This window comes from Oryctolagus cuniculus, chromosome 9 (genome assembly GCF_051225735.1).
Source record: "Oryctolagus cuniculus isolate XC-2025 breed Fujian yellow rabbit chromosome 9, ASM5122573v1, whole genome shotgun sequence".
NCBI classification, from domain to species: Eukaryota; Metazoa; Chordata; class Mammalia; order Lagomorpha; family Leporidae; genus Oryctolagus; species Oryctolagus cuniculus.
This window is the reverse complement of record NC_142875.1, coordinates 65,327,640-65,354,859: the sequence shown is the minus strand read 5'-3', so window position 1 is coordinate 65,354,859 and position 27,220 is coordinate 65,327,640. Positions and strand designations below refer to the sequence as shown.

The 27,220-nt window shown below is 42.6% G+C and overlaps 1 protein-coding gene and 1 long non-coding RNA gene across 4 annotated transcripts in view; one reads left to right on the top strand and one right to left on the bottom strand.

Annotated features, from left to right (window-relative positions):
- Positions 1-6,378: 6,378 nt before the first annotated feature.
- The window catches only part of LCP1 (lymphocyte cytosolic protein 1), a 58,057-nt gene continuing 37,215 nt past the window's right edge, over positions 6,379-27,220 (top strand). For 2 of the 3 annotated variants that reach the window (XM_089303663.1, XM_089303665.1), the window contains exons 1-2: positions 6,379-6,441; positions 27,000-27,099. In XM_089303663.1, the coding sequence (XP_089159789.1) occupies positions 27,036-27,099 (64 nt within the window). In that variant the 5' untranslated portion in view covers positions 6,379-6,441; positions 27,000-27,035. The remainder of the gene's footprint in view (positions 6,442-26,999; positions 27,100-27,220) is intronic. The other variant, XM_089303664.1, reaches the window with a different exon arrangement.
- On the bottom strand, positions 17,112-27,008 carry LOC149124586 (uncharacterized). The gene is made up of 2 exons (XR_016212913.1): positions 26,883-27,008; positions 17,112-26,756 (listed from the first exon to the last, which is right to left on the bottom strand). It is a non-coding gene; the product is annotated as an uncharacterized LOC149124586 (long non-coding RNA).

Below are 27,220 nucleotides of genomic sequence, written 5' to 3'. Positions count from 1 at the left end.
AGAACATGCTGGAGTATTCTGAGAGAAACTAATTGCTAGGGTGCTTCCAAGAATGATGGAAGATACTACATGTTGTCAGTTGTAACATCTATCAGGAAATTTATGTCCTGCAGGGCTCTACAGGAGGATGTGTTTACTCAAACAAGGAAGTAGACCAAGAAAGTGGAAGGTGTGTGGTCCACCAATAGGCAGTCCAGCCCAGAAGGGGAAGTAGGGTCTCCAGGGTGACGATGGAAGAACCTTCTTAAGGGCAGCTGGGCAACATGGCCAGACAGGAGGACACAGGTGTTTTGTGATAAGATTTGACTTCCAGAACTATATACGGGTATTACTTTGATTACAAAACTGAGGAAATTATGTCCACACCAAAAAGTATAAGTAAATGTTCATAGTAGTATTATTCATAACATCAAAAAAGTAGAAACAGTCACAATGTCTGTCAACTGATGAATGGATAAATAAAACATGATATGTCCATACAAGGGAGAATCGTTTTTCTGTAAAAAGGAATGCAATACCGATATACTTACATCGTGAAAGCATGCTAAGTAAAAGAAACTAGTCACCAAAGACCTGGTGTTAGATGATTCCTTTTCTGTGCAATGTCCAGATTAGGCAAATCTATAGGAACAGAAAATAGACTAGTGGTTGCCTGTGGCTGGGGATTTGAGAAATGAGGGTAAAACAGAAGTAACTGCTAATGGGTACAGGGTTTCTTAGAATTATAAAGTGTAATGGTTGCATAATTATGTTACTACACTAAAAAACACTAAATTGCACTGATTTAAAAGATAAATGTTATGGTATGGGGCTCATATCTCAGTAAATATATTATTTAAAACTTGGCAGAGAAAAGCAAAAATAATACCTAATACATAGGATTGTTACACAGAATGAATGAAACAATGAGTGTGAAGGGTGTGCACCAGGTCAGCGCCTGGTATAAACATTAAAAGATTAGTTAACCTTTACACAGCATTTACCATGCTTCAGACACTCATTCCAAGTTCTCTGCTCGGCACTTGCAACAACTGTATAAACTGATGTACTACTGTGCTCCCTCTTGGGCCCCATGTCTGGGCTCTTCGCTTCTCATCTGCTATGGTTCTGAGAACACTCATTTGCCTTTTTACTTGTCTGTGTCCTTAACTATAGTTGACGTTCTACAAAGGCAGGCACTGGGCCCATCTAAATGAATCTTCCATATGTTGCATATGTTGATGGAGATGCTAGAAAAACGTGAGATACACATGCAGAAATCTACCAACAACAGATGCTGGCGAGGATGTGGGGAAAAAGGGACACTAACCCACTGTTGGTGGGAATGCAAACTGGTCAAGCCACTATGGAAGTCAGTCTGGAGATTCCTCAGAAACCTGAAGATAACCCTACCATTCGACCCAGCCATCCCACTCCTTGGAATTTACCCAAAGGAATTTAAATTGGCAAACAAAAAAGAGGTCTGCACCCTAATGTTTATTGCAGCTCAATTCACAATAGCTAAGACCTGGAACCAACCTAAATGCCCATCAACGATAGACTGGATAAAGAAATTATGGGATATGTACTCTTTAGAATACTATACCGCAGTAAGAAACAACGAAATCCAGTCATTTGCAACAAAATGGAGGAATCTGGAACACATCATGCTGAGTGAAATAAGCCAGTCCCAAAGGGACAAATACCATATGTTCTCCCTGATTGGTGACGACTGACTGAACACCAAGAGGAAAACCTGTTGGAGTGAGGTGGACACTATGGGAAATGGTGGCTTGATCAGCATAGCCCTGACTGTTAATGAACAACTAAATACATTATCCCTCTTAGTAGTTTTTTTATCTGTTCTACTTAATATGACTGGTTTAGATCTGTAATTGATGCACAGTTATTCTTAAGTGTTGAAAATTAACTGAAATGTGATCCCTGTTGAACATAAGAGTGGGAATAAGAGAGGGAAGAGATGTATAATTTGGGACATGCTCAGGCTGACTTGCCCCAAGTGGTGGAGTTGGAAGCATACCAGGGGATTCCAATTCAATCCCATCGAGGTGGCATGTACCAATGCCATCTCACTGTTCCAGGTGATCAGTTTCAGTTCACAGTTGGTCATGGTGAAGGGACTGGGAGTCAAAGGGAGCACATAGACAAGTCTAGTACCTGCTAACGCTAACTGATGGAGTAAATAAAGGGGAGAGTGATCCAACATGGGAAGTGAGATACTCAGCAGACTCATAGAATGGCAGATGTCCTAAATAGCACTCTGGCCTCAGAATCAGCCCTAAAGGCATTCGGAGCTGGCTGAAAAGCTCATGAGAGTATTTCAGGCATGGAAAGCCAAGACACTCTGGCAAAAGATCTCTGCGAGTGAGATGCCAGTGGAAAGAACAGGTCATCAAAGAAGGAGGTACCTTTCTCTGAAGGGAGGAGAGAACCTCCACTTTGACTATGACCTTGTCTAAACAAGATAAGAGTCGGAGAACTCAGAGGGCTTCCATAGCCTTGGAAACTCATGACTGGAGCATAGGGAGATTACTGATGCCATAGACAGGAGTGTCAATTGGTAAAGTCAACAACAGGAGTCACTGTGCACTTACTCCTCATGTAGGATCTCTATCCTTAATGTGCTGTACATTGAGATTTAATGCTATAACGAGTACTCAAACAATATATTTCACTTTGTGTTTCTATGGGGGTGCAAACTGTTGAAATCCTTACTTAATGCATACTAAACTGATCCTCTGTAAAAAAAAAAAAAAAGAAAAGAAATTATCAATTCCCAACTTGACTCTCACTGGGATTAAACATGACAATAGGTCTGATCTGATTTCATCATCATTTAAAAAAATCATCTATTATTTTTCACTTTATGTTTCTGTGTGGGAGCAAACTGTTGAAATCCATACTTAATGTATACTAAGCTGATCTTCTGTATATTAAGATAATCGAAAATGAATCTTGATGTGAATGGAAGGGGAGAGGGAGTGGGAAAGGGGAGGGTTGTGGGTGGGAGGGACGGTATGGGGGGGAAGCCATTGTAACCCATGAGTCGTACTTTGGAAATTTATATGCATTAAATAAAAGTTTAAAAAAAAAAAAAAAAGAAAAACGTGAGATAGTTGACGGGGCAAGGTATCTAAGGAAGCAGCAGAGAAGATTCAGACGGTACTGAGGAACCACAGAAGAAAGGACGCCTGCTCCTTTAAGACTGACCAGGCGGAAATGGTGAACCTGTGAGAGCAGAGAGTAGATGAGGAAGCTCCTTCCAAAGGACTCGGGTCATCACAGTAGATAGGGGACAGCAGAGGGATCTTGGGCCAGGAAAGGGTGTGCGATGGTGGAGTGAGAGGCTGAGGCAGGAGGAGAGACTTTAGAATAGATGCCCAACATTTGGGATCTGTGATATCTTCAATAAATTAATAATATGATGGATGTTTTTCAAAGAAGAAAGCACATACACTATTAGGAACCTAATTTTAGAGGCGTGTGGACCCTGGGCTGAGAATGCCTGTTCTCAGGACTTAAATTGAATGAAAGTATGAGAGGACTTCAAAGTGTGTGTGTGTGTGTGTGTGTGTGTGTCGGGGGAGGAAGGATGGGATTAAGTTTACTTTGGTGCAAATCATTTTAAATCCATTTAAAAAGTTTTTAAATTTTTGTTTTTGTCATTGTACACAGTTTCCATGAACTTCCTGCAGACGCTTCATGTTTCTGAGAAGTCACTGAAGTCAGGCAGCTTGAATGTCTAGCATTCCAAGTCTGTGTCTCTGTGACTTGGCTCAGCAGCCGTCAGAGAGGCCTGAGAGTAGCTGGGGCTCTGGTGTCACGGCCTGAGGCCCAGGGGCGAGATGAAGTCAGGGAGTGCTGGAGCACAGCACAGGCCAGTGAAGGCGTGGGAGAGGCAGCAGCGGAGGTGTGCAGAGGGTGGGGGCCTACAGAGGGTACATTGTCTGTTTTGACTGTAAAAACAGTGATAAAACCAGAAGCCACTCTTCTATTTATTTTTACAATGCACAAGCAATCCCAAACTCTGACAGTGATAAAAGTCTGCTCTCCAAAAATGTCTCAGTCTAAGACCCAAACAACTGCTTCCACCAGGGTAGACCTGGCCACTGAGCAGCAGATACAGAGTTTAAGACTGAGGGAGTAGGGCAGGACTTGAGATGGCCCAGGATGTGGCTAAGGGGGTGGTGGGTGGCTGACGTGGAGCCAGAGCTGATTCGGTGCTATCGTAGAAGAGGAATCTGCCAACTGGGTGCATGTAAGCTGTGCTTAATTCATTGGTTTCATCTTCTACAATCTGGATGTTGTCTGGAATCCTAAATTCTTGTTTTGACTTGACCCAGGTGCTAGACATAACTGCGCATATTTCTCTGTGTTCAAATGTCAGCTCTACTCAAATCTGCATCTGCTTCATGTTGCACTGCCTTTCCGCCCCCTGTGATAGATGCCATGTATCTAATTACGTGGGGAGAACCCCACTAGACTTTGAACTCCCTGACTCCCTGAGAGCGGTAATTGTGTCATTCCTTCTCAGTCACCAGCTCTGACAGTCACTCCCATACCTGTTGAACCAATGCACAAATACATTTTGCTCTCTGCTTTTCAGATTTCTCAGGTCCCAGATGAACAAGCACCGGTAGATCCACCATGTGTCTGTTCTTCTCCTTCTCTCAGGTAAAGGAACCCAATACTGGCTCCCCTTCAATCCATCCTGAAACCACAGGGATGTGGAACTGGACTGGGGAGAGCCACTGCCACTGCCACTGCCCATTTCACCTTGAAAACCGTGAGGACATTGTCCTGGAGTCCTCTGCGGGGACTCTTTCCACCCAAGTGGAGACCACTAGAACTTTGCTGCTTTGTAGTTTGCTCAGAACTGCAACAGCAATGCACAGATGGTCCTCAGGTGTCCTGAAAGAATTTAGGTGCTTCTTGAAACCTCTTGCGAAATACTGATTGGAAGTAATTATGCAATGGAAAAATCTTGGTGCAATTCACCCCTGGGGAATCACGATGGGGTTGGTGTTACTCTACGAGGTGAGCCATTTCTAGAATCTCTGACATCTCTTCCCATTCTTCTGCCCTCTTGCCTCCCCTGGATGTTCTCCTGTGGGCTGCTGACTAAGAAGCTGTTACACCACTGGCTAATGGAGTACATCAACCAGTAAACCAATTAAAATTTGAGGTTAGAAACAGGAACTTTCTAGAGGAGAAATCAAAGAAGCAAAGAAAGTATAAGGGTAGCTCTCCAACCAGTCAGAATCCTGCTACCCCTTAACAGCTCCACAGCCCCTAGCAAATTAGAAAGCACACGACATGATCAGATGTCCTCAGCTCACCGTCTCACCTGGGAGCACAATGATAGAATGTATCTTCATTTCTAAACGGCAGATTCACGACTGACTCACCACAAGTGGTCTCTGGGCAATGTGAGACCCTGTTTAATATTTAGTAAGTGTCACTCGGGGTGGGACACGTTCTTCACAGTTGCTGTGAGCATTTGAGGATGTTTCATTTGATGATGAGAATTCGCCCTCAAGTCAAGCATCTGGGCTTTGAGCATGGAACAGAACTCCCCCAACCTCTGCTAATTTTATAAAATACACATTTAAAAAAATCGGGTCTATCTGAAGGAATTAAGCTTCCATTTCACTATAGCAGCCACCTGTGTGTGCAACTGCTGCTTTTTATAGGAAACATCTAAATAATTGAAATCTTTAATTGGGTTAAAGAGATCCTTAGTATATAGGTGTTCTATAAATAAAAGAGTGCGTAAATAATATAGAAACCTTCCCTTTCATGTCTTTCTGTTCAAGAGATCATTTTGTTTTGTTTGCACCAATAAGATCATTGTTAGGGGACTCACAAAGGAGGTTTGCTTTCAGCTTGAGTGGGGCTCTCCCAAGGAAATCCTTATCAATTTGTTTCAGGTGCTACCATCTTTAGAGTTTTTTGCCTTTTTTTTTTTTTTTTTGGCCCTTTCACTAAAAGTGAGTAATTTGTTTACTTCTGCTGTATGCACATGGGTTTTGCCTTTGCAAATAGAATCAGACAAGTAAGTCAGGTAGCAGGCTGACCTTGCCTTGCTGTCTGCAGTCAGAAAGGTGTAAGAAGCCTGCCTACAGAGAGCAGGAGAAGGAAGAGAAGGAGAGCAAAAATGTTTCTTATAAAGAGGAAGTGGTAAGAGGCGTCTGCATTTCAGTGTGACCTGTTCTGTCAGGTGATTTTGGGGGGAGGAGGAGACATGAAAAAAAAAAGTTAAGTAAAATGTCCTTATAAAGACAAAATCTATTTCTTTCCTGGCTGATGATTTGTCATTCTAGTCACTTCCTGCCTTGTGACCACACACCCCAGCTTGACAGAGCTGTTCTGCAGATCAGAAGGAAGGAGGTTCCTGGTCCCACACCAGTCGCAGAACTGCCAAGGAGAGTTTTCTACAAGGTAACTTTGCTTCTTGTCTCTTGGTCCTGTCTCTGCACCTGTGATGCTCTTTGGCTCTGTTGGGATTGTAGATTTTGCTGCCCCGGGGACTTGACATCTGAGCACCTGTCACCTAAGCTTGCTGTGAGCCCTACTGCCATCCCACTAGCCAGGCGATCGGCACTCACCTTGGGTGCCCAGCCAGGAGGGAGCCCCTTGGCTTTCAGGATTGGGTTCTTCTTGACTTCTCCACAGTGATCGTGCCCCCAAAACTAAGATTTATTTTTTCTCTTTAAACCAAACTGCGTTCTGATTTATTTCTGTTGCTTTATTTCAGGAAGGCTATTTACTGTGATTTTATCTACTTTAAAATGTTTTCAGCAAAGTGCATATTGATCATTTAGATGGTGCTACTCATTGGCCTAATGGGGCTAGTTTAATTTTAGCTCCTGTGGTTCTATTTTTCTAAAAACTGCCTTATGGTACTTTAGTGGATATATTAACATCTCAAGTCATACGTTACTGGATGTGATACTGGTTTTTTTGAGTGGTTTTTGGCGCCAAGAGTCTTTAATGGGTGTGCTTAATAACCACATGGAATTTAAGACCTCTTTTTTTCCATTTAGTCTCTAAAAATAAAAGTGATCTGTGTTGCTTAATTGTACTGTTTTATAAAATTGTCTGAATTATTTTTTATGCTTATGACCATATAAATGAATGTTTTAGTTAAATTCCTGGGGAAAGACTTCTGTCTATAATACAAATTCTTACAAAGTTAATCTGGAATATTTATTCCAAAAACTTTGCCAAAATTGGAGACTTTGGATCTCATAGTATCTGGTTTGATTTTATTATTACAGCCAAACAATACTGTGATCCATCAAGAGTCATTTGGAGGGGAAAAGGAGACATTAATTGGCATATTTATTAAAGTCCATTTTTTTTCTTAATCAAATATTACTAACTTGTTTTCTAAATTACTCCCTCAGAACAACTATTTTAAAAACCCTCCATGGACAAATAAAGGAGGCTTATCTGTACCCTCTTGATTTATAATTTACACAAATTCATCATAATTGGTTTCCATTAAGTAAAAAGTGTTTAAAGAATGTCTGTGCCAGCATATTTGAATGGAATTAAGCATTACCTATAACTGTGAGTTTCTCAAATTTGCAAAGTGGATTCATCAATATTATTTTGTGCATCTCACCTGAATAGTTATAAAGTATCAAAAATGTGGAATCAGTGGAGAGAGACTTCAAGCCCAGAAAAGAACAAACTAAAAAATATGCTGTGTCTTATTTGCAGTAAACACTTGAAGAATAAAATGAACTAGAATGTGAAGGAATGGCAGTATTTTTTCTTAGCATTTGGGAAAGAAGAAAAAGGCATATGACAAAGCTACCTCAATGTTGAATAAAGTCATTTTGTAAAATCAAGTTTAGGTTGCCAAGGCGTCATCTGGCTCAGTCCCCAGGCCATCAGGGAAGAACTTTCTGGGCTGTGCTCTCTGAACCAGTGCCGCTGTGGTGGGAGGGAGTTGTGCTTAGGATGATGTCTCACTGCCAACCTCAGGGGCGATTTCCTTGTAGCCGTTTCAATTTTGTCTCCTTCATAAATTGTACCTGGAAACAATCAGTGATTTGGGAAATAATTCCAGCGTTTTACTTCATGTATAAATCTCTCTGAAATCTTTGGAGAAGGGAAGGCCAGCAATTAAAGAGGTATTGAAAGTTTCATAGAATAGTAGGATAAAGACCAATTTTCTTTTCATTACTATATGATTTTAGTAAAAAAAAAAAATTGCACCTTCATAAACTTGTTTCAGCTCACTTCCCCAACCTCGTTTCTTGTGACTTCCTTCTGGTCTCACCACCTGCCCATCCCCCACTCATTTACCCACTTTCTGGGTACACCAGACCACAAGCCACCAGAAAGTTCCATGCTCTTTCACTCCTTTTCATGCCAATTGCTCCTTTAACTGCTTTATTCTTTACTTGTAAAGCCTCTGGTCACTTTTCAAAACTAGCTTCCAGAAACATGCCCCTTCGGGCCTTCCCTGCTTCTCCCCATGCCCACTAACTGTTCCTTGGGTGTGTGTTAGCTTGATGCTTTGACCTTGGAGTGAGTGCAGCACTGATCATATTATTTTTCCTAGTAGTCCCTATTTGCTGGTAGACTTGAGCTCCTTCTCCATCTCTCCTGGCTCATAGTAGGTGCTAATTTATTTACAGAATTGAAAATTTGTCATGTGTTCTTTCTTAGTTCCTTGTTAACTGAAAACCTACTGATCTTTCATGGGGATTGATACCATGCTTCATCTTTGCCAAAGCCCTATTCTTCATTTTAATCTCAAATACCATAAGGACATTGACCTCAAGGAATCTGTGAAATTGTACAGTGACCTTAACATACCAGCAAAATGATAATCTCATTATTTCAGCCTAAATACATTCATTGAGCTATACCAAAACTATGTAACGGGCTTCTCTGATAACAGACAGCACAAGAATAAAAATCACTAGCTTTTATTTAGTCTCTTTGGGTTATTGCTAGAAAGTTCTCAAGTCAATTTCTTGTTACCTAAAGAGTATAGGACCCTCTGTGTATGCAGGAGAAATGGCAAACATGTTTTGTGATCAGATTAGGTAAAATAAAATTAAGAAATTTGCTCACCAAATTATATTTATGAAGTCAAAATTTGTAAAGGTAAATTACAAAGCCAGTGAATTTTATAGCTAGTAGCAGATTTTATTGCTGAGTGACATTAGTTTCATCTAATTTTCTTCCTAGGGTTTGTTGATTTGGTAGTTTCTCAACTCAAAAATATCAAATGAAATGATCCTATTCATTTACGTCCTGCATACTGCAGAAATAAAAATTGGAATTAGAGCCCATCAAAATATAAAACTAATCAGTGTCTGCAGATCTGAGAGTTTCCTGTCTGCCTATTATGCCAGTTGGCAATGCACTTCTTCAGTCAAAGTGACCTTGCTTCCCTAAGAAATTAGGATTAGATGTTCAGTCCTAGGCCATCTCCCTCCAGCTGCGGGAGCCTTGACTCTCCCCAGAGAGCATCTCCCTGTTGCTTTCCTCAGTTCCCTTCTGATCCCACTTCCTGTCTGACACTATTGACTGTTCTGTTGTTTTGCTTTGCCAATTCCAATCATTACATCAGTCTTCCCAGCAATTGCACAATCACCCCATCTTGTAAGATGTTGCAAGCAGCATAGGGAAGGGGAGAAGAGTTTCAGCTTAGTACCCTGATAATAACAGCTGCTAATTACATACTACTGTCTTTTAATTAGATATTTTTCTAAGTGCTTACTAGCCATATTAAAGCCTTTAATCATCACAAGATAGTTACTTACTATTGACAGGGGTTCATTCATTCACATATTTTATTTAATTTTCTACAATTGCATAAATGTGTTATATTAGCTGTCAAAGTCCAAGGTAAGCTCCAAGAATAAACAGGCAGCAAATGATGGTGCTTATTTGTACCAAAGCCCTCAAGTAGAGTTCTAGTAATCATTGTTTCCCCCGAACAAGAGCATTCATATTACGACTGCTTTTATGAAGCAGGCCAATCTGTGTCACCAACCAGCGTCATCAGGAGTATTTATTCAGCTTCTCTGCACACCTAAATGGGTAGCTGGTTGTTAGCAATTTAGAGACCTCTGCACGGATCACAAAGCATGATCTCTACTCTCAAAACCTTAAAAATGTTCTTAGTCTCAGAATTTTAGGATAATTTTCTTTCTTCAAGTGACCTTCACATTTTCTAGTCTGTTGTGATGGACACAAATAAATTTTAAAAATTAAGAACTTAGAGTCAAGTACATATATCTATAATTGTATCATAATGGTTAATGTAGATGTCCTAGAAACTGAAAGAATGAAAGATTGTTTTAGTTGTGAGTCAAAAGAACAAAGGTAAAAAATGACCCAGTTACTGAGTTAAAATAAGTTTGCTTAACTTCAGAGTCGTGGCTGTCAGCCCCACTTACAAGTTGCAAGGAGGCTGTTTCTCAAATATGGTCGGTTGGTTTTTCTAGCGGAAGGAAAAGCTAAGATGTTAAATTGAGGAACTAGCAAAGCCACAGTTTTGTGGGTGCAGCATTGATTCTCATTTTAGTCCAGCAGCAATAGGCATTCTCTCTCTCTTTCTCTCTCTGTCTCACACACACACCCCTTTTTGACTGCCTGAGCTGAAGTGAAAAGAGATTGCATTCTCCCCAGTAGGACACCAAATTCAGCAGGCAGATGAATTATGCATGGGAATTGCCATCTCCTAGATAATTTGTTTTTCTTTTTTCTCTGGTTGCATTTTCAAGAAGGAAGTGAATTGATGAAATAATTACCTTGTATTTTAATAATTACCCTGCATTTTGATTCCTCAATCTGGTGATAGCCACTAAAATGTATCCAAATGTATGAAATAAACAGATACCCAAATATATTGATACAAAATTTGCAAAATTTCCCTGTTCGCCATTCCTCAGGCAAGAGTTAGAGTTCGCTGTGCATTCTGTGAACCTCAGATGGAGCGTTGTAAAATACGGGTCCTTTATGCCTCAATCATGTCATCAGCCCATTTTCCTGCATCCTAAGGACCTGCTTAAAGAAAGAAGTTCCTAAAGGAGAAAGCTAAGTAATCGGTACAAAGTGAAAATTAGTAAAAACTGAAGAATATGTATGCAGTTTTGCATGGTTTGACACCCATTCTTCATCTTAAAAATGGAACTTGAATCTCTGTTGCTGTTTCCTACGCTGAATAGACACCTTACAGCTTTCCCTTTGGAAAGAGAGGAGGGTGGGCCCCTGGAGGATCTTTTCAGGCTTCACCCCCCCCCATTGTCTTTCATGTTGAGACTTTTCTTCAGATTATCACCAATTCCATCTCTCTCCTGCGACCACTGAGAGTGACAGTTGTGGCACCACCTGTGTGGTGATGATCACTCCGTTTCCTTCTCACCCCACACCCATCCTGTTGTCTTTCAGGGCCACCATTCTTCCTAGCACGTGTCAAGTTTTTTAAGCTTATACACCTTCTACTGTTACTTTCTCTCTCTCTCCCCCTTTCTTTTTTAAAGATTTATTTATTTATTTATTTATTTATTTATTTGAAATTCAGAGTTACAGAGAAAGAGAGACAGAGAGATCTTCCATCCACTGGTTCACTCCCCCAGATAGCTGCAATGACTGGGGTTGGGCAAGGCTGAAGCTGAGGAGCCAGGAGTTTCATCTGGGTCTCCCACGTGGGTGGCAGAGGTCCAAACACTTGGGGCCAACTTCTGCTACTTTTCCCAAGCCATTAGCTGGGAGCTGGATTGCAAGTAGAGCAGCCAGGACTTGAACTGGTGTCCTTATGGGATGCCAGCATTGCAGATGGAGGCTTCCTTGCTTGCTTGCTTTCTATACCTACCTTCCTTCCTTCCTTTCTTCCTTCCTTCCTTCCTTCCTTCCTTCCTTCCTTCCTTCCTTCCTTCCTTCCTTCCATTTGAGAGGTGGAGAGACAGAGAGCCTCATTCTTCTGGTTACCTCCCCAAATTCCCACAAAAGCTAGAATCAAACCAGGCCAAAGCCAGGAGCTGGAAACCCAATAAAGATCTCGCATGTGGGTACTTGAGCCATCTTCTGCCTCCCAGGGTGTGCATTAGCAGAAAGCTAGAGTCAAGAGTGGAGCCAGGACTCAAAGCCAGGAACTCCAGTGTGGGATACAACACTGTACCCGTAACTGGTGACTTAGCTGCTAGGCCAAGCACCCGCCGCTGCAGTCTCTTAAAGCAGACTGTCTGGCATTCCTCTGCATGAAAGGGGCAGACAAAGTATAAAGAAAGGGGAACAAATGTAGAGACAGATCTGGATGTACATCCTAGCCATTTGCCAAACGTGGAGACTTAGCAGTCCCTTGAGCCTCTGAAACTCGGTTTCTGCAGCTGTAGAACTTGGCAGGTTCTATCAGCTTAGTAGATATGGACCTGGGTTCATTGTTCCCTTTCATTTTCCCCTATTGTGCACCCATGTGTGTATCTGCCACACCTAACGTCGCAACGTGGGCATTGTGCCAGGCACTTGAATTAGAATTGCTCTTTTGAGTCTACAGATAGCTATGTAAAGTTAACGTTATTGTTCCCTTATTACAGATAGGCACACTGAGGTGGGGGCTGGGTAAAAAGACGTGTCTAAGGCCATAGAGCCTGTCAATGGCAGAATCAAGATACACACCTGCCTCTTTTCTCCTTTATGTGGGCAATTTCTTAAAGGTGTGAACCATGTCTGTTTACATTGCATTGTATTTGCTAATGTGATCCTTCATTTTTTTTCTGATAAGAAGTCTAAATATTTCTCTCTGTGATTGAGTACTGATTGGTTACTCCCAATGCCATATTTTCTATTGGGAGGAGATCCTCACTGGGTCTGGTGGTGTACCAAGCATACTTGAAAGACAAATATAGAAATACTTCAAGATATTATGGTACAAAGGCCTTAAGATAGCAGCTATGAAAGTATGAGATTAGACTGTTTAGCCATATAAAATTTTGATGAAAGAAATGTTACAGTGTAGCCCATTGTAAGTCAGTATTGGTAAGCTGTAAGTTTAAAAAAATGTGAAGATAAGTTTAACCCATCAAACTAATACAGATTTATTCCCTCTGTATTTTTTAAAAAAGATTGATTTTATTTATGTGAAAGACAGTTACAGAGAGAGGTAGAGTCAGGGAGATAGAGGTCTTCCATTCCACTGGTTCAATCCCCAAATGACCACAAAGGCCAGAGCTGAGCTGATCTGAAGCCAGGAGCCAGGATCTTCCTCCCCCAAGCACTTAGGCCATCTTCTACTGCTTTCCCAGGCCACAGCAAAGAGCTGGATCAGAAGAGGAGCAGCCAGGACTCGAACGGGTGCCCATATGGAGAGCCGCAGGCTAGGGCTTTAACCTGCTGTGCCACAGTGCCAGCCCTCCCTCTGTATTTATCTGTAACTCATCATTTTTTTGGTGTTATTTACTTTCTGAAAATGGGCTTGGCATTAGAGAGTTCAGAAGAACAATTCCAGGGATCCTATTGAAAATGAGATCACATTATTAAGAATAAATAAAAGCTTTTTCTGCTAATGCTCATATACAAATGTCTGCTGCACGCCATCTACCTGTTGTTAAGCTCAAATTGCAGTGGGGAAACTGCTGGAGAGTTAGAGAGCAAAGATTAGATAGAAATAGAATATGGGCTGGCTGAATCGATTCCTGGGCACCCATGACCCTGAGAAGGAGGAGGTGTTGCCCATCACAGATGCCCAAAGATCCCTTAGCTTTTCATGACTCACGATGGATGTGGCTGGGCTTCTCTTAAGATTGTTGCACATTTTTCTACTCTGGCCACACTTCCTCAACTATTAGAAGGTACTTTCTGCTGTCAGTACCTCAGACAGGCAAAGTCCATTGCTCTTGATCACTGAACGTGAGGGCAGCTAATACCCATGCTGTTGGCTTCTAGAGGCTATCATCTTACAGCTTTGCAGGACCTGTGGGAGTTGTGGATTCCAGGACTTTGGATGAGGAATCTGATGCAAGAGCCAAAACAAGCCAGGCTAAGAGAGAGCATGGATATGAAATCTGGATGTGCACTCATACACAAATGTGTACAGACATATGGTACACAATTAAGTGTGGCTTTTAGAGAGTGACTCTGTGTAGTATTTTATGTAATTCATAATAGAAATTGGGATTTATTCACCAAGATAACCTTGGAAAAAAAGAAATGGCCCCCTCCTTTCCTTGCTTCCTTCCTTCCTCCCTTCTTCTCTCCCTCCTCTGCCAGGCACCTTTGTGGGCACTTTAAGCCCTTTGTCTCACTCCTTTCTAACACAATGCTATGAAGTCAGCACTGTTGAATTATCGATATTCCATCTTTACAGACGAAGAAACGGAGACTCGGAAAACTTATGTAACATGCAAAAAACACACAGCAAGAAGCAGTTGAGTTGAATAATCCAGCATCTTTTCACCCTACCACGTTGCCTCTGGCTCATTTGCTTTTTCAGTATATTCTGATCCTAATTTCCTAAAGGCAAACAGGATCGTTAGTTTTTGAGTGTGGTTAATGGGAAGCCTGAAATGCCTTTACACTAGCTCAGACAGGGAGAGAGGCAGGCTGTGCTCTAGCATGGGTCATCTGAGGATTTACATCTTAGCTCCGTGTATCTGCAATGTAAAGTGTGGTTCATGAACTGTGCATCTGAAGATGTTTTTAAAAATCTTTTTGTTCTTTAAATGCTGCTTGATTTGTTTTTTTCCTTTGCCTTGGCTAAACCCAAAGTAAGAATCCTGTGGATTCTACTTCCCGTTCTGAACTAGTCAGTGGCTCACTTTGAGACTTCTGGAAGTAACTTCCCTCTCTAGGCCCCCATTTTCCCATTTCTAACATGTCTACTTCCCTCCTCGTTTTACAGTGGTTTTTTTTTTTTTTACTTATTTTTTGGTTATTATTTATTTGAAAGGCATACACACACACACACACACACACACACACACTTATGAGAGAGGGGGAAAGAGCACGTTCCCATTTGCAGGTTCACTCCCTAAATCTGCACAATGGCCAGACGGTGCTGAAAACAGAGCTGGGAGCTGAGAGCTCAATCCGGGTCCCATGTGGGTGGCAGTAACTCAGTCTGCTCAGCTATCACTCTCGCCTTCCAAGCTCCTAATTAACAGGAAACTGGAGTCTGGAATCACAGGAGGATACCTGCTCTACATCACAGGCCCCTTAATCAGCATCTTAACCACTAGGCCTTAAATGCCCACCACTATTTTGTAAGTAGAGGACAGTGGAATAAAGAGGGATCTGGATGCATACAAACCAAAATGGCCTCTAAACAGAATCATCTGGGTTTTTTGCATTCATAATACCTGCAGTAAGTATAGGAAGCACCATGACTGAAGATAACAAGTAGTATATTCCAGATCACTGAGGTTTTGCTTTTAGAAACAAGAGCTAGTGAGGAAGAAAACCACACTGGTACTGTCCCTACCTCCCACTCAGGCCATGAGATAGAAGGACAGGTTAATTCTGCTGCTACTATATGGCAACACTGCAAGGCATATGGGAAAAAACACAGTATGTGTACCTGTGTACATACATCCGTGTGTGTGTGCGCGCGTGTGTGTGTATATGTGTGCATGTGTGTCATTTGGTGCACTCTCAGTTTCAGGCATCCACTGGGGTCTTGGAATGTGGATAAGGCAGTGCTCTGTTCATCATGTGTGCCAGACACTGAGGTAGTGCTGTGAGCTCTTAGTCTCCTGAGTGCAATGGACTGGAAGCAGGGAGCACATTGCAGAAGTCGGAGTGTAAGCTCAGAGGAGGGAGGGCCCTCTGATTCCCACCTCCCACCAGGGAAACTGACTGCCTGAAACCATGAGGACTGCAGTTCTAAGTGCAACCGTATCATTGTAGTATTCATTTCTGAATTTGTCTTTTGGCTGTTTCATCTCATGTTGAGTCGTTTTGATCTGGTTTGCTTTTGGGTTGCTAAGGAAAATCAGAAGGCCTTTAATGCAAAGTCAAAAATCAATATACCGACAAAAGCAGGGAGCATTCACTCACCTTTAGGTGCCCTTGTGCATGGTATTTGTATACACAATTTGGCACATTACTTGCAGCCCATACCTAGAGGGAGCCTCTGCAATACCCAGATTCTGTTCCCCTTCATATGCAGGAAACGTAGATGAAATTGTAGTCATAGGATACTTGAAATCATGGGGCATTTTGTTCCCCTTGTGTTGGAAAGGTCTTTCTTAAAGACCAAAGGTCTATCTTAAGGTTTTAAAACTTACGATAGAGAAGAGAAAAAATTGGGTCCTGATCCTAGTCCCAGGCAGGACCCCAGTGTGTCCCGTGGGGCTTGGGAAGTCCTTTAACTTGGGTGTCGTTTCATGCTTTTGCAATAGGAGCATGGTCACATAGATAACCTCTGAGGTCCCTTCACCCCTGTATCATGTAACTGATACTTATTTTAATGGATTACTTATTTTGGAATAATGTAAGGAGTTAACAAAGAAGTTGAAAAGTTATGCACTTTTCCCTTAAACCCCTCACTCAATTTAATTTCCTCTATTGTTTTTTGTTTGGTTGGCTTGGTTCAGGAACTTTTTTCTTGGGCTTTTTTTCCCCACAAACTTTTAATTGACATATAAAGTTCTACATATTTATCATGTACAACATAATGTTTTGAAGTGTATATACATTGTAAAGTGTTAAGTGTGTTAACTAACAAGTGCATAATTTTGTGCAGTTCTCACTTCTGTGACAGAGCACATCACGTCTGCTGTCTTTCTTTTTTTCAAGTACACAATTTGTTGCTATTAACTGTGGTAACCTTTCTGTCCAATTGCTCCCTGGAACGTTTTCCTTCTAACAGTAATTATGACATCTCTCCAAACCCCTCAACCCTCCTCCAGCCCCGAGTAACCACCCTTCTACTCTGTACTTCTATGAGATCAACTTTTTTTTTTTTTAAGATTCCACATTCATATGAGTGAGATCATAGGTATTTATGCTGCTGTGCCTGGCTTATTTCACTTAACATAACACCCTCCAGTTTCAGCCACGTTTCTGGACATGACAGAATCTCATTCTTGTTTACTGCTGAATAGTATTCCATTTTGTACATATATCACATTGTCTTTATCCATTCATCCATCGTTGGACATTTAGGTTAATTCCATATCTTGGCTATTATGACTAATCTTCAGTAAACATAGGGGTACAGATATTTCTTTGACATACTGATTTCATTGCTTTGAATATATACCCTGTAATGGGATGGGTTATATGCTAGATCTATTTTTAATTGTTTGAGGAACTTCCATACTGTTTTCTATAATACTTGAAAAAGAACCAAGATGATACCAAAGAAAACTATTAAAGATTTATAAGAAAATAAGTCCTAAAAAAAAAAAAAGAGCAGGTTATAAGAATGAAAAAGAAAGACCTGATGCGGATACCACAGCATGTGATGGGATTTTTATGAATTGAACAGCTCCTGTAATTCCCTCTGAGACTCTAACCCAAGAAAGGGAAGCTTTAATCGTATCAGACAAGATTTAGGTTACCGGGTAGATATATGAGACACCAGGGAGGTTGTAGAGTTTCCTTATTTGGATATTTTTAAGAAAATAGTAGGTGGCTCTCTTTCTGGGACAGTTTGTGCGATGTTTTACCTGAAAACGCGAGTGAACTGGATCAGCATGTCTTACACTGTAAGTGAGGACCTCCCAGAAGACGGGCCCCGCGTGCTGCTCTGCTCATTTCCCGGTGCCGTGCTGAGCAGCAGAGCCTCAGAGCGCTGAGCAGCGGGCGTTTGCCGGGGTCAGCAAAGAGGATGCGTCTCAGAAAGCTCTACACGCCGCTGAGGTAAGGGCAGGAACAGAGGCCCCCAGCCTCTGGGAGCCAGGCTGGGCCAGGCCAGGCGTGCCCACTCCCCGGCTTGCTCATGTCACAGGCAGCACTTCCGGGCCCCAGCCGTGGCTTGCTGATGGTGTCACTTCCTATTTCTAGGCTCCTGTCAGTGCAGCCTAACCTGGCTTTCGTTAGCCCATACATATAGCAGCTCCGGAATAGAACTTTGGGGTTTTTAACAAGCAGGGACTTCACTTCTCAATGTACGGGTGAGGAAAGGGAGACTGAGAGGCCAAAGGGAGCCTGAAGTTGGCACAGATGGATCACACCCTAGGTCTCCTGCCTGCCAGGCTTGCTGCTGCTTCCCCTTTTCGGCCAGTTATTTCAGCCCTGGCTCCTTTGGAGGTGTTCGTGTATATTAATTGCCCCAGTGCCTTTATGCTTTAGATGCTTGATGTTTTCATTTTTTGATGTGCCTTGTGCTGATTTCTTACTTGTATCTGATTTTTTTTGTCACAACCCTGTCTAATCTTTTTACTTGTTCATTATTGATCTTCAGAAATTTTTTTCTTTTTAAAAAATGTATTTTAAAAATTTTATTTGAAAGGCAGAGAGACAGAGAAACAGAGCTCTACATCCATCTCCCACTCCCCAGATACTGAGAACAGCTAGGCCTGCTCTAGGTTGTAGCCAGGAAATGGTAATTCAATCCAGGTCTCCCACGGGGGTGCGAGGGACCCAACCACTTGACCCATTTCCTGTGGTCTTCCAGGGTACACATTATTAAGAAGCTGGAATTTGGAGGGGATTTTTTATTTACTTATTTATTTTCAGTTTATTTGAAAGGCAGAGAGATTAAGACAGAGGGAAGGGGTAAAGCGGGGAGAGAGAGAAAGAGATCCTCCATCTACTGGTTTATTCCCCTAGATGCCCATAACAGAGTCAGGCCAGGTTGAAACCAGGAGCCTGGGACTCCATCCACATCTCCCAGGTGGGTGGCAGGGACCCAAGCATCTGAGCTGTTAATCTGCTGCCTCCCAGAGCACACAACAGCAGGAAGCTGGACTGAAGGCAGAGGAACCAGGACTGGAACCAGGCCCTCCAACATGGGCTGTAGGCGTCCCAAGAGGCAACTTAACCCTGTACCAAATGCCTGCCTCCATAGGTGTTTTCATTGTATTAGCCATTTTGCAATAAAATAGCTGTGATCTCTGTGCTGCATTTGACATGCCACTTACCTGTAGACTTCATAAATCTCCAGTTTTTTGTCCCCCATGCTTGTGGCCCCCAGCCCATGCCCCAGCAACCAGAATGGGCCTTGCACAACACATGTAGGTGAAGTGAAAGAATGAATGTAGGACATTAGAAATTAAGATAACAATGCAATAGGGAATAACCAGCTAGTGCATACAATTAGCCAACTTTTTAGAAAAAAAGACGACGGATATTTTTCCTAGAGAAAAGTACCTATATGGAATTATAAATATAATTTGAGAGGTCCGTGTGCCTCAGAGTGAGAGTGCCTGGCCTCAAGAATAAAAGAAATTGAATTAAAGTATAAGAGGACTTCAAAAAGTTTGGGGAGGGGGCGAATATGGAATTAGAAGAGAAGTCTATTTTAGGACAAAACCTTGTGAAACCAATGCAGTGTTTTTCACAGTACACATTTTTTCATGAACTTTCTGCAGACCCCTCGTATTTCTCAGAAGTCACTGAAATCAAGCAGCCTGAATTCCTAGGGTTCCAGGTCGGTGTTTTTGTGACTTTTTCAGTGGCATTCAGAGGCCTCAGAGTAGCAGGTGATCTGGTGTCAGGGCCTGAGTCCGTGGGCCTCAGGGAGAAAATGCACTGGGGAGTCCCTGAGCCCTCAGTAGGGGCGAAGTCTGGATCGTAAAGTCCCTGTGGTCAAGCCCCAAATGGAGAGGGGCTGTGGATTTTCCAGATGTAGCATGGCGAGCATCACTGTCTACAGCCTAGGGAAGGAGAGAGGAGCTGAGTCACCGAGAAGCCCCAGCCTGGAGTGTCCCCTTTCTCACAAGAGCTTGGCTGTGTGTCACTAGGGCTGGTTATCAGGAATGGGGGAGGTATCAGAAATGTGGCTGGCAATGTCGGGGTCGGGGGGAGGTATCAGAGGGCAGGAGGCAAGGATGAGAACTCCGTGGTCGGTGAGGGGGCCCGCGCCTGTGTGCCTGACTCCACACGGCTTCAGGAGCCCCTCCGTGGAGTGCTCAATGCCACAGAGGCTCCCAGTGTAGTCCCGGGCTCATCAGGCTTGGAGCAACCAGCCGCTGGCTTCCCGTGAGTCTGCACCACCCGGAGGGTGTCCGAGGAGAATCTCTGTGCCCAGCCTTGTCTGCCCTTCCACGTGAGGCAGAGATTAGAAGGCTGCACTCTGGCACAGACCAGGGGAGAGCAGCACGCCCACAGGACGAGGAAGACAACCTAGAGGAGACCGTGGCTTCAGGAATGGCTCAGGAGTGTCCCTTTAGATGGCTGAGGCCACGTAAGGCCATTTGGTTTTTGAAAATGAGGTTATTTTTAAAATGTACTTTCAGAATCATCCTTTACCCAAAAGTCAGGCAACCCCGTATCCATCCGGGAAATGGTCTCCCGAGAATACAGAGTAAGCTACTGCGTATTCTCAAAGTCGGAGCCCCTCCTGCAGGCTGCTTTGTAACACGAAGAAGGTGGGATTAAGTGAAAGCAAAGATTTTTTTTTCCTTATTTGGTTGTATCTTGATGGCTTTCTATAAGAGTATATGGGTACTTTATTTTGCTTCCGAGTACTATATGTTTTATGTTTCATTTCTTTAGTCATCCTAGTCTAATGCTAAAGATTGCGATATTCGTGTTGTTCTAGATGCCATGGTGTTTTGGATTACTCATTAAGCCTTGAGGAGTTTGGAAGCTGGATAATTCCACTGTGCTGGATGTGTACTAAAAATATTGAGGTAGAGCTTCAGGAATTTGAGTCCTGAGTATCCAGTTTTACTTTAACCACCGAGTCAGGTTGCAGGAAAAGTGGGACACATTCAAAAGAGTTCCTTGGTGTTAGAAGGCCAGGTTACAGGTGCCTCCCTGATCCTGCCAGGTTATGTAACTGGGCATCTGTGTATTGAATCACAACATGGCCAGCACAGCACTGCCAGCTTCCAGGAGTGGTTGTCACCCGGGAGCATCTCACTCCTTTCTCTCTCCTTTCTTCTGTGTTCATGATCAGTTCTGAAACTCCTCAGAGAAATTCCAGTTACACTTTTACATGCACGTCAGAGGCTTCACTTCCTCCTGTAAATTCTGCAGCACTGCGTTCGATAATAAACTCCTGCAAGTAGTTTCTCTATTCAGACTTCAGGAACCTTGTGTCGAGTACTTTCATAATAACCATTCTCAGAAATTCCCTTTCACTGCCGATCTGGGAAGTACCAGCTCCCTTTAAGCAGAAACTCAAACTTTACTGTCCTAAGGGAATTGAAATTTTTTAAAATGATCTTATCAGTTTTTTTAAAAGTGAATGCTTGGTACATTCTTTGACCAAACGTCTTGGGGTCTACAGCTACTGGGTTTTTTTTAAGATTTTATTTATTTTTCTATTTATTTGAGAGGTGGAGTTAGAGAGAGAGAGAGGGAGAGAGGCAGAGAGAGAGGTCTTCCATCTGCTGGTTCACTCCCCAGATGGCTTCAGTGGCTGGAGCTAAGCCGATCTGAGCTTCCTCCAGTATCCCACACAGGTGCAGGGCCCAAGCGCTTGGGCCATCTTCTACTGCTTTCCCAGGCCATAGCAGAGAGCTGGATCAGAAGAGGCACAGCTACAGCTACTGATTTAATAAATGTAAGTGCTCACAGAAAGCACTCTAGCAACCAGACATGATGTGGATGGATGATCTGAGATTTGTCTTCTTAGATTTATGATGTCGGCATTAAGTCAGAAGCAGAGTTCCAAAATTTACCACTGATGCACAAGAGAACTTAAGATGTCAAACTTAGGGCAGGGCAAACTTAGACGATGCAGTCATTAAATAAGGGCCAGCGTGGATGCAGAGCAGTAAAGCAACTCTGAAAGAACTGCCTGCTCACGCCTTGGACGACCCGTGCCCTCTGCAGCCCTCTGCTCAGGCTCCCAACACCACACGTAACACTGCACGTGACCCATGACTGCAGTGGTCTCTCCAGTTTGCTGCCAATATAGTGCCAGCGATTTGCAAACTGTAGCTCTCACCAGTTATCCTTACTAATTTTACTAATGTTCTGGTAACTCACACCTTGAAATAAGCATGAATTAAATTGGATGCTTTTCCCCCAGGCAAAGGCAGACTATGTAACCAGTGTTTGTTTCTAACACCAACAGTATTCTTCGAAATGGCCTGACCTGCATGTTTTTTAAGTTAATTATGTTCTCTTCCTGTTGCTCTGCTTTCTGCAAATGCACATTCAGTTCAATTAGCTAAAGGGTCTCTTCTCTGTTGTGGACGTTAATGGCCCTGGGAATTCTATCCTTTCCCTGCTCTGCCCCTTTGCCACTGCCCGCCTGGCACTGCCTTAAGGAATGTGTGCATAGACAGCATCTCGTCTCATTGTACCTTTCATTTCCTTCTCTTATGAAAGGAGGGAGTTGAAATAAGTTATTCCTAAGCTTCCTTATGTTCCTAAAAGTTAGGTTGTGTTTCCATGACTCAATGCTCCTGGAATGGTAAAAAAAAAAAAAGACTCTACCCAGATACCTATTTGTGTTTGGGTCCAACAACAACAAACTGTGTCACAGCAACTTAGCCATTGGCCAGTCCTTCTCCAGTTCATCTTTTAAACTAATTCAATCCACTTCTCTTTTGCTTTAGCTGTTAAGTCAGTGAAGGGTTGGATTTTTGTGATTTGACATACTTCTCACTAGGTGGTTTCTGTCTGATGATCCTCCCCACTCACAAATGTGTTAGCAAAGTGTTGTTACAGATGCTGAAAATTTTGCATATTGACCTGTCTGCCATGGTTTAAAAACCACACGGTGGGGATGGCATTTAGTCTCAGGGTAAGATGCCCGTTAGGACACCCACTTCCCATATCAGTGCCTGGGTTCAAGTCCTGGCTCTGTTCTTGAATACAGTTTCCTGCTAATGTGCACCTGGGGAGCAGTAGTAATGGCTGAAACAGTTGAGTCCCTGCCTCTTATGTGGCAGAACTGGATGGAGTTGAAGGCTGTTGTCTTCAACCTGGCCCCATTGTGGGCATGTGGGGAGTGAACCAGCAGATGGGAGCCTACTCTCTCTCTGTTATTATCTCTCCCCCTCAAATAAATAAATTATAGATTCAAAGGACATGATTTTAAAATAACCTGTTTTTTTCTTCATCTGTTTTTATTTGAATGGGTCATACAATGTTGGTGTTAATGCTGAAATATTTGCTTTACTTTTTTCACTATACCATAATCTTTTTTAAATTTTTTAAAGATTTTCATTATTACCCAGCACTGCACTTCTTTTGTTTCTTCTCTGACCCTGCTCTTGACACTTAACAAATGGTTTCATTCCCTACTGGTGCTTCGCTTTCTCACCAGTCTCTTACAGGGCTCTAAAATCTAACATTCCTACACCAAAGGGCAGGGCAGGTTGAGATCCAGAGATTCTGTTTTTCCTCCTTGCTTCTAGGGTTACTAACTGACTCAGTATAGACTTGTTTCATGTTGAATGAAGAACAGTGCCTGCTTATAGTGGGTAGTCATAAAACGTGTTAATGAACAGATATATCTCATGGTCCCATGAACACCTAGGAATCAAGAGGTTAAGACACTGAATGTATGAAGTGCAAGCCAGCTGTAGGGTTTAGGCCAGATTTTACCACAAGATGTTCCTTCTGTTCATGGGGGAGCCTTCTGTTAATGCATTTGTGGAGCATGGGTGTAAGCGAGAGGCAAGTGAAATCAGTCACCAAAATTTAACAGCATACCCAGAATTGTACACTAATGTCTTCAACCAGAAGCCTGATCCCTTAGCCTATGAGTGCAGAAGGATCCTCAGTTGGAATGCTTAGGCTCATTACAGGTTATTTTTGAATTCTTCCATGGGGCCATACATACTCTAGACATTTAATGCATAATTGCTGAGTGAATGAAGGAGTGGGTAGAATGAGTGTCTAGTTTTGAATTTGAAGGTGTGGAAGCTGAGTAGATGGTGTAGGAGAGGAGTGAAGACTTGAGACTGGGTCCTGACTGTGCCTCTGCCCAGCTGTGTGATCTGAGATACAGATCTTAGCCCCTCCGAGCTTGTTTCCTACTCTATAAAATGAGAATATGCCATCATCCTACAGAGAGGGACATTATAAGAAAAACAAAGCTTTTGTTTATTGCACCCCCAGCATCCTCTTCTTAAAGCCTAGATGAAGATTTTGTTGTCAGACCTCAGTTCTGTTGCCTGAAGGAATGGGTTTGTTTGTCTCACACGGATGGAGGGAATCACAGAACTGATGACACTTTGCTCTTTGCATTAGCCCATGGAGAACCTGAGTTAGATTTTCAGCCTACGTCTGCCAAAGCATGCAGGATCTCTGTGTGTGTATTTTAAGTAAAGTCTCTCCCTGCCGTCATCTTATTTCACCTGCACACTACTTTCCTTTTCATCAGTTGCATCATTTAGTCAGCTTAACCCTTGGCTTTGGATATATCCTTGTGTCTTAGCTCAAAATTATTTGTAGATAAAGCCGAGAGAGAGTGAGAGAGGAGAGAGAGAGAAAGAAAGAAAGAAGACAGAAGGAAGGAGGGAGGGTAGGAAGGAAGGAGACAAAAACTGAACTAGTCAGTATCTGCCTCTGTGTTATTATAATATATAAATGAGATTTTGTTTATTTCTACAATTAAGATCTCAAAAATGTTTATTTTCCTTCAGATAACCCAATGGGTTACTATATTCTTAGATATATAAAGCAAATAATAAAAATAAAAATTGTATTGATAAAACATTGGATTTTAATTGAATTAATATATAGTTCTCGGGCCGGCGCCGCGGCTCAATAGGCTAATCCTCCACCTAGCGGCGCTGGCACACCGGGTTCTAGTCCCGGTCAGGGCGCCGGATTCTGTCCCGGTTGCCCCTCTTCCAGGCCAGCTCTCTGCTGTGGCCAGGGAGTGCAGTGGAGGATGGCCCAAGTACTTGGGCCCTGCACCCCATGGGAGACCAGGAGAAGCACCTGGCTCCTGCCTTCAGATCAGCGCGGTGCGCCGGCCGCGGCGGCCATTGGAGGGTGAACCAACGGCAAAGGAAGACCTTTCTCTCTGTCTCTCTCTCTCACTATCCACTCTGCCTGTAAAAAAAAAATATATATATATATATATATATATAGTTCTCATAGACCAATCAGGTAACAAGAAAATAAGATGAAGGGAGTGCCAAGGACATTTGTATTATTTTCAAACAAAGACTCTCAAAATTGCTGTTTTGTAAAGACTCAAAATTCCAGCTTTGTTGGCTTTATATCAATGTGACATTTTTGTCAATAAAGAGTTGCTTGGGGAAGCAAAAGTTTGAAAACACCAACATATGTATGCAGCAGGATAATAAGTTGGTGGATAATGGATGTGGATTTGTAAAATCGAGTGTCATATATTTGGGGTCTATAGGTTTCAGTGTTAAAAATGCTTCCTTTTTTGTGTGCTTGTAAGTTGCCATCAAGAACAAAACAACAATATAGAATGGTACAAAAATACCAAGATGAAATCAATTTAAAACAGCTTGTCACAAATTTAAAGTATTTGGAAAATCATTTCCACTAAAGTATCCACAAAATATAATTATAGATTGAAATACTCCATCCTCCACTCTCACCATTCCACTTAACTCTTCCCACCAGGAGATCCAATAAGCCTATTGGAAACCTGCAGGTGTGGATTAGCTAAGGGCCTGGGAAAGAGAATGTACTTTCTGTTTCATTCTCTTTCTCCCCACTAGAGGACAGCAATAATGCACACAGGGAAAAGGAACTTAGTCAAGGACCAGCATTGTCTGTCAGCAAGACTAGCTTTCTTCAAAGGAAACAAACAGTGCCCCCAAATGCAATATATGAATTATTAAAGGGTCAGATTCCCTTCATTCATCCATAAATATATAGACAACTGGCTCCATTTGAAGTTATAAAATGTACTTGTTGGCTTTGCTAAACATGTCATTTGTACTATGAATATGAAGACATTTATGTAAAAGTGTGTAAAAAAGACATGTATGTCAAAGTGTGTTAGTTGTGTATTGCTGTATGACAAACTACAAAAATATTTCTGTATTCTGATTGAGCACAGCTCAGTGGCTTTGCTGCTCCATGTGATGTTGGCTGGGACCATGGTTATTTAGGTCAGATGGGCTCTCAGGTGGCTGCTAGTTGATGCTGGCTGTCATCTGGGAGCTCAACAAGGACTGTCAATCAAAGCACCCAGTTCTCATTCATTGACTTCTTTGTGTGGCTTCAGCATCTCACAGCACAGCAGTGTGGTACCAAGAGGGAGTATCCTAATCCAAAAGGAAGGAGGCCAAGATTTCCAGTTTCAGATGTTCTTCACATCACCTGCTGTCAAAGCAACCGCAAGCCCAGCCCTTAACTGAGGGGAGAGGAATAAGCTGTAGCTCTTGATGTGAAAAGCAATGTGTATACATGGCGGGAGGGGGTAAATTGTTGAGGGTCATGCTCGGAGACCACCGCATGCAGGACTGAGAAAAAGCCTACCTCTGACTTACTTTCTTTTTTTAAAGATTTATTTATTTATTTGAAAGTGTTACACAGAGAGAGAAGGAGAGGCAGAGAGAGAGAGAGAGAAATCTTCCATCTGCTGCTTCACTCCCCAATTGGCCACAATGGCTAAAGCTGCACTGCCAGGAGCCAGGAGCTTCTTCCGGGTCTCCCACGTGGGTGCAGCAGCCCAAGTACTTGATTCATCTTCCACTGCTTTCCCAGGCCACAGCAGAGAGCTGGATTGGAAGTAGAGCAACTGGGACTTGAACCGGCGCCCATATGGGATACTGGCACTGCAGGTGGTGGCTTTACCCGCCATGTCACAGCGCTGGCCCCGAACTTACTTTTGCAAGGATACTTACACACCATGAGAGATGCAAAAGACTATTTCTCCATTAAGTAAACAGGAATCACCGCTTCGTGTGGTACTTTAGAATTAACTTGCACAGATCTCAATCCTGTATTCTCTTCCTCCCCAGTTAGGTTGCCTAAAGCAATAATTAAAAAAAAAAAAAATGGCCAGAGGATCAGTGTCCGATGAGGAGATGATGGAGCTCAGAGAGGCTTTTGCCAAAGTTGGTGAGTAGACCTGGTACCTCAAGTCGCAAAGTTCTCGTCTCTGTTAGCTTGGCACCTGGAATTCTTACTGAGGCCAGTGTCAGTGAGAGGATGCCATGAGCCAAATAGCATAGTTCTGGGA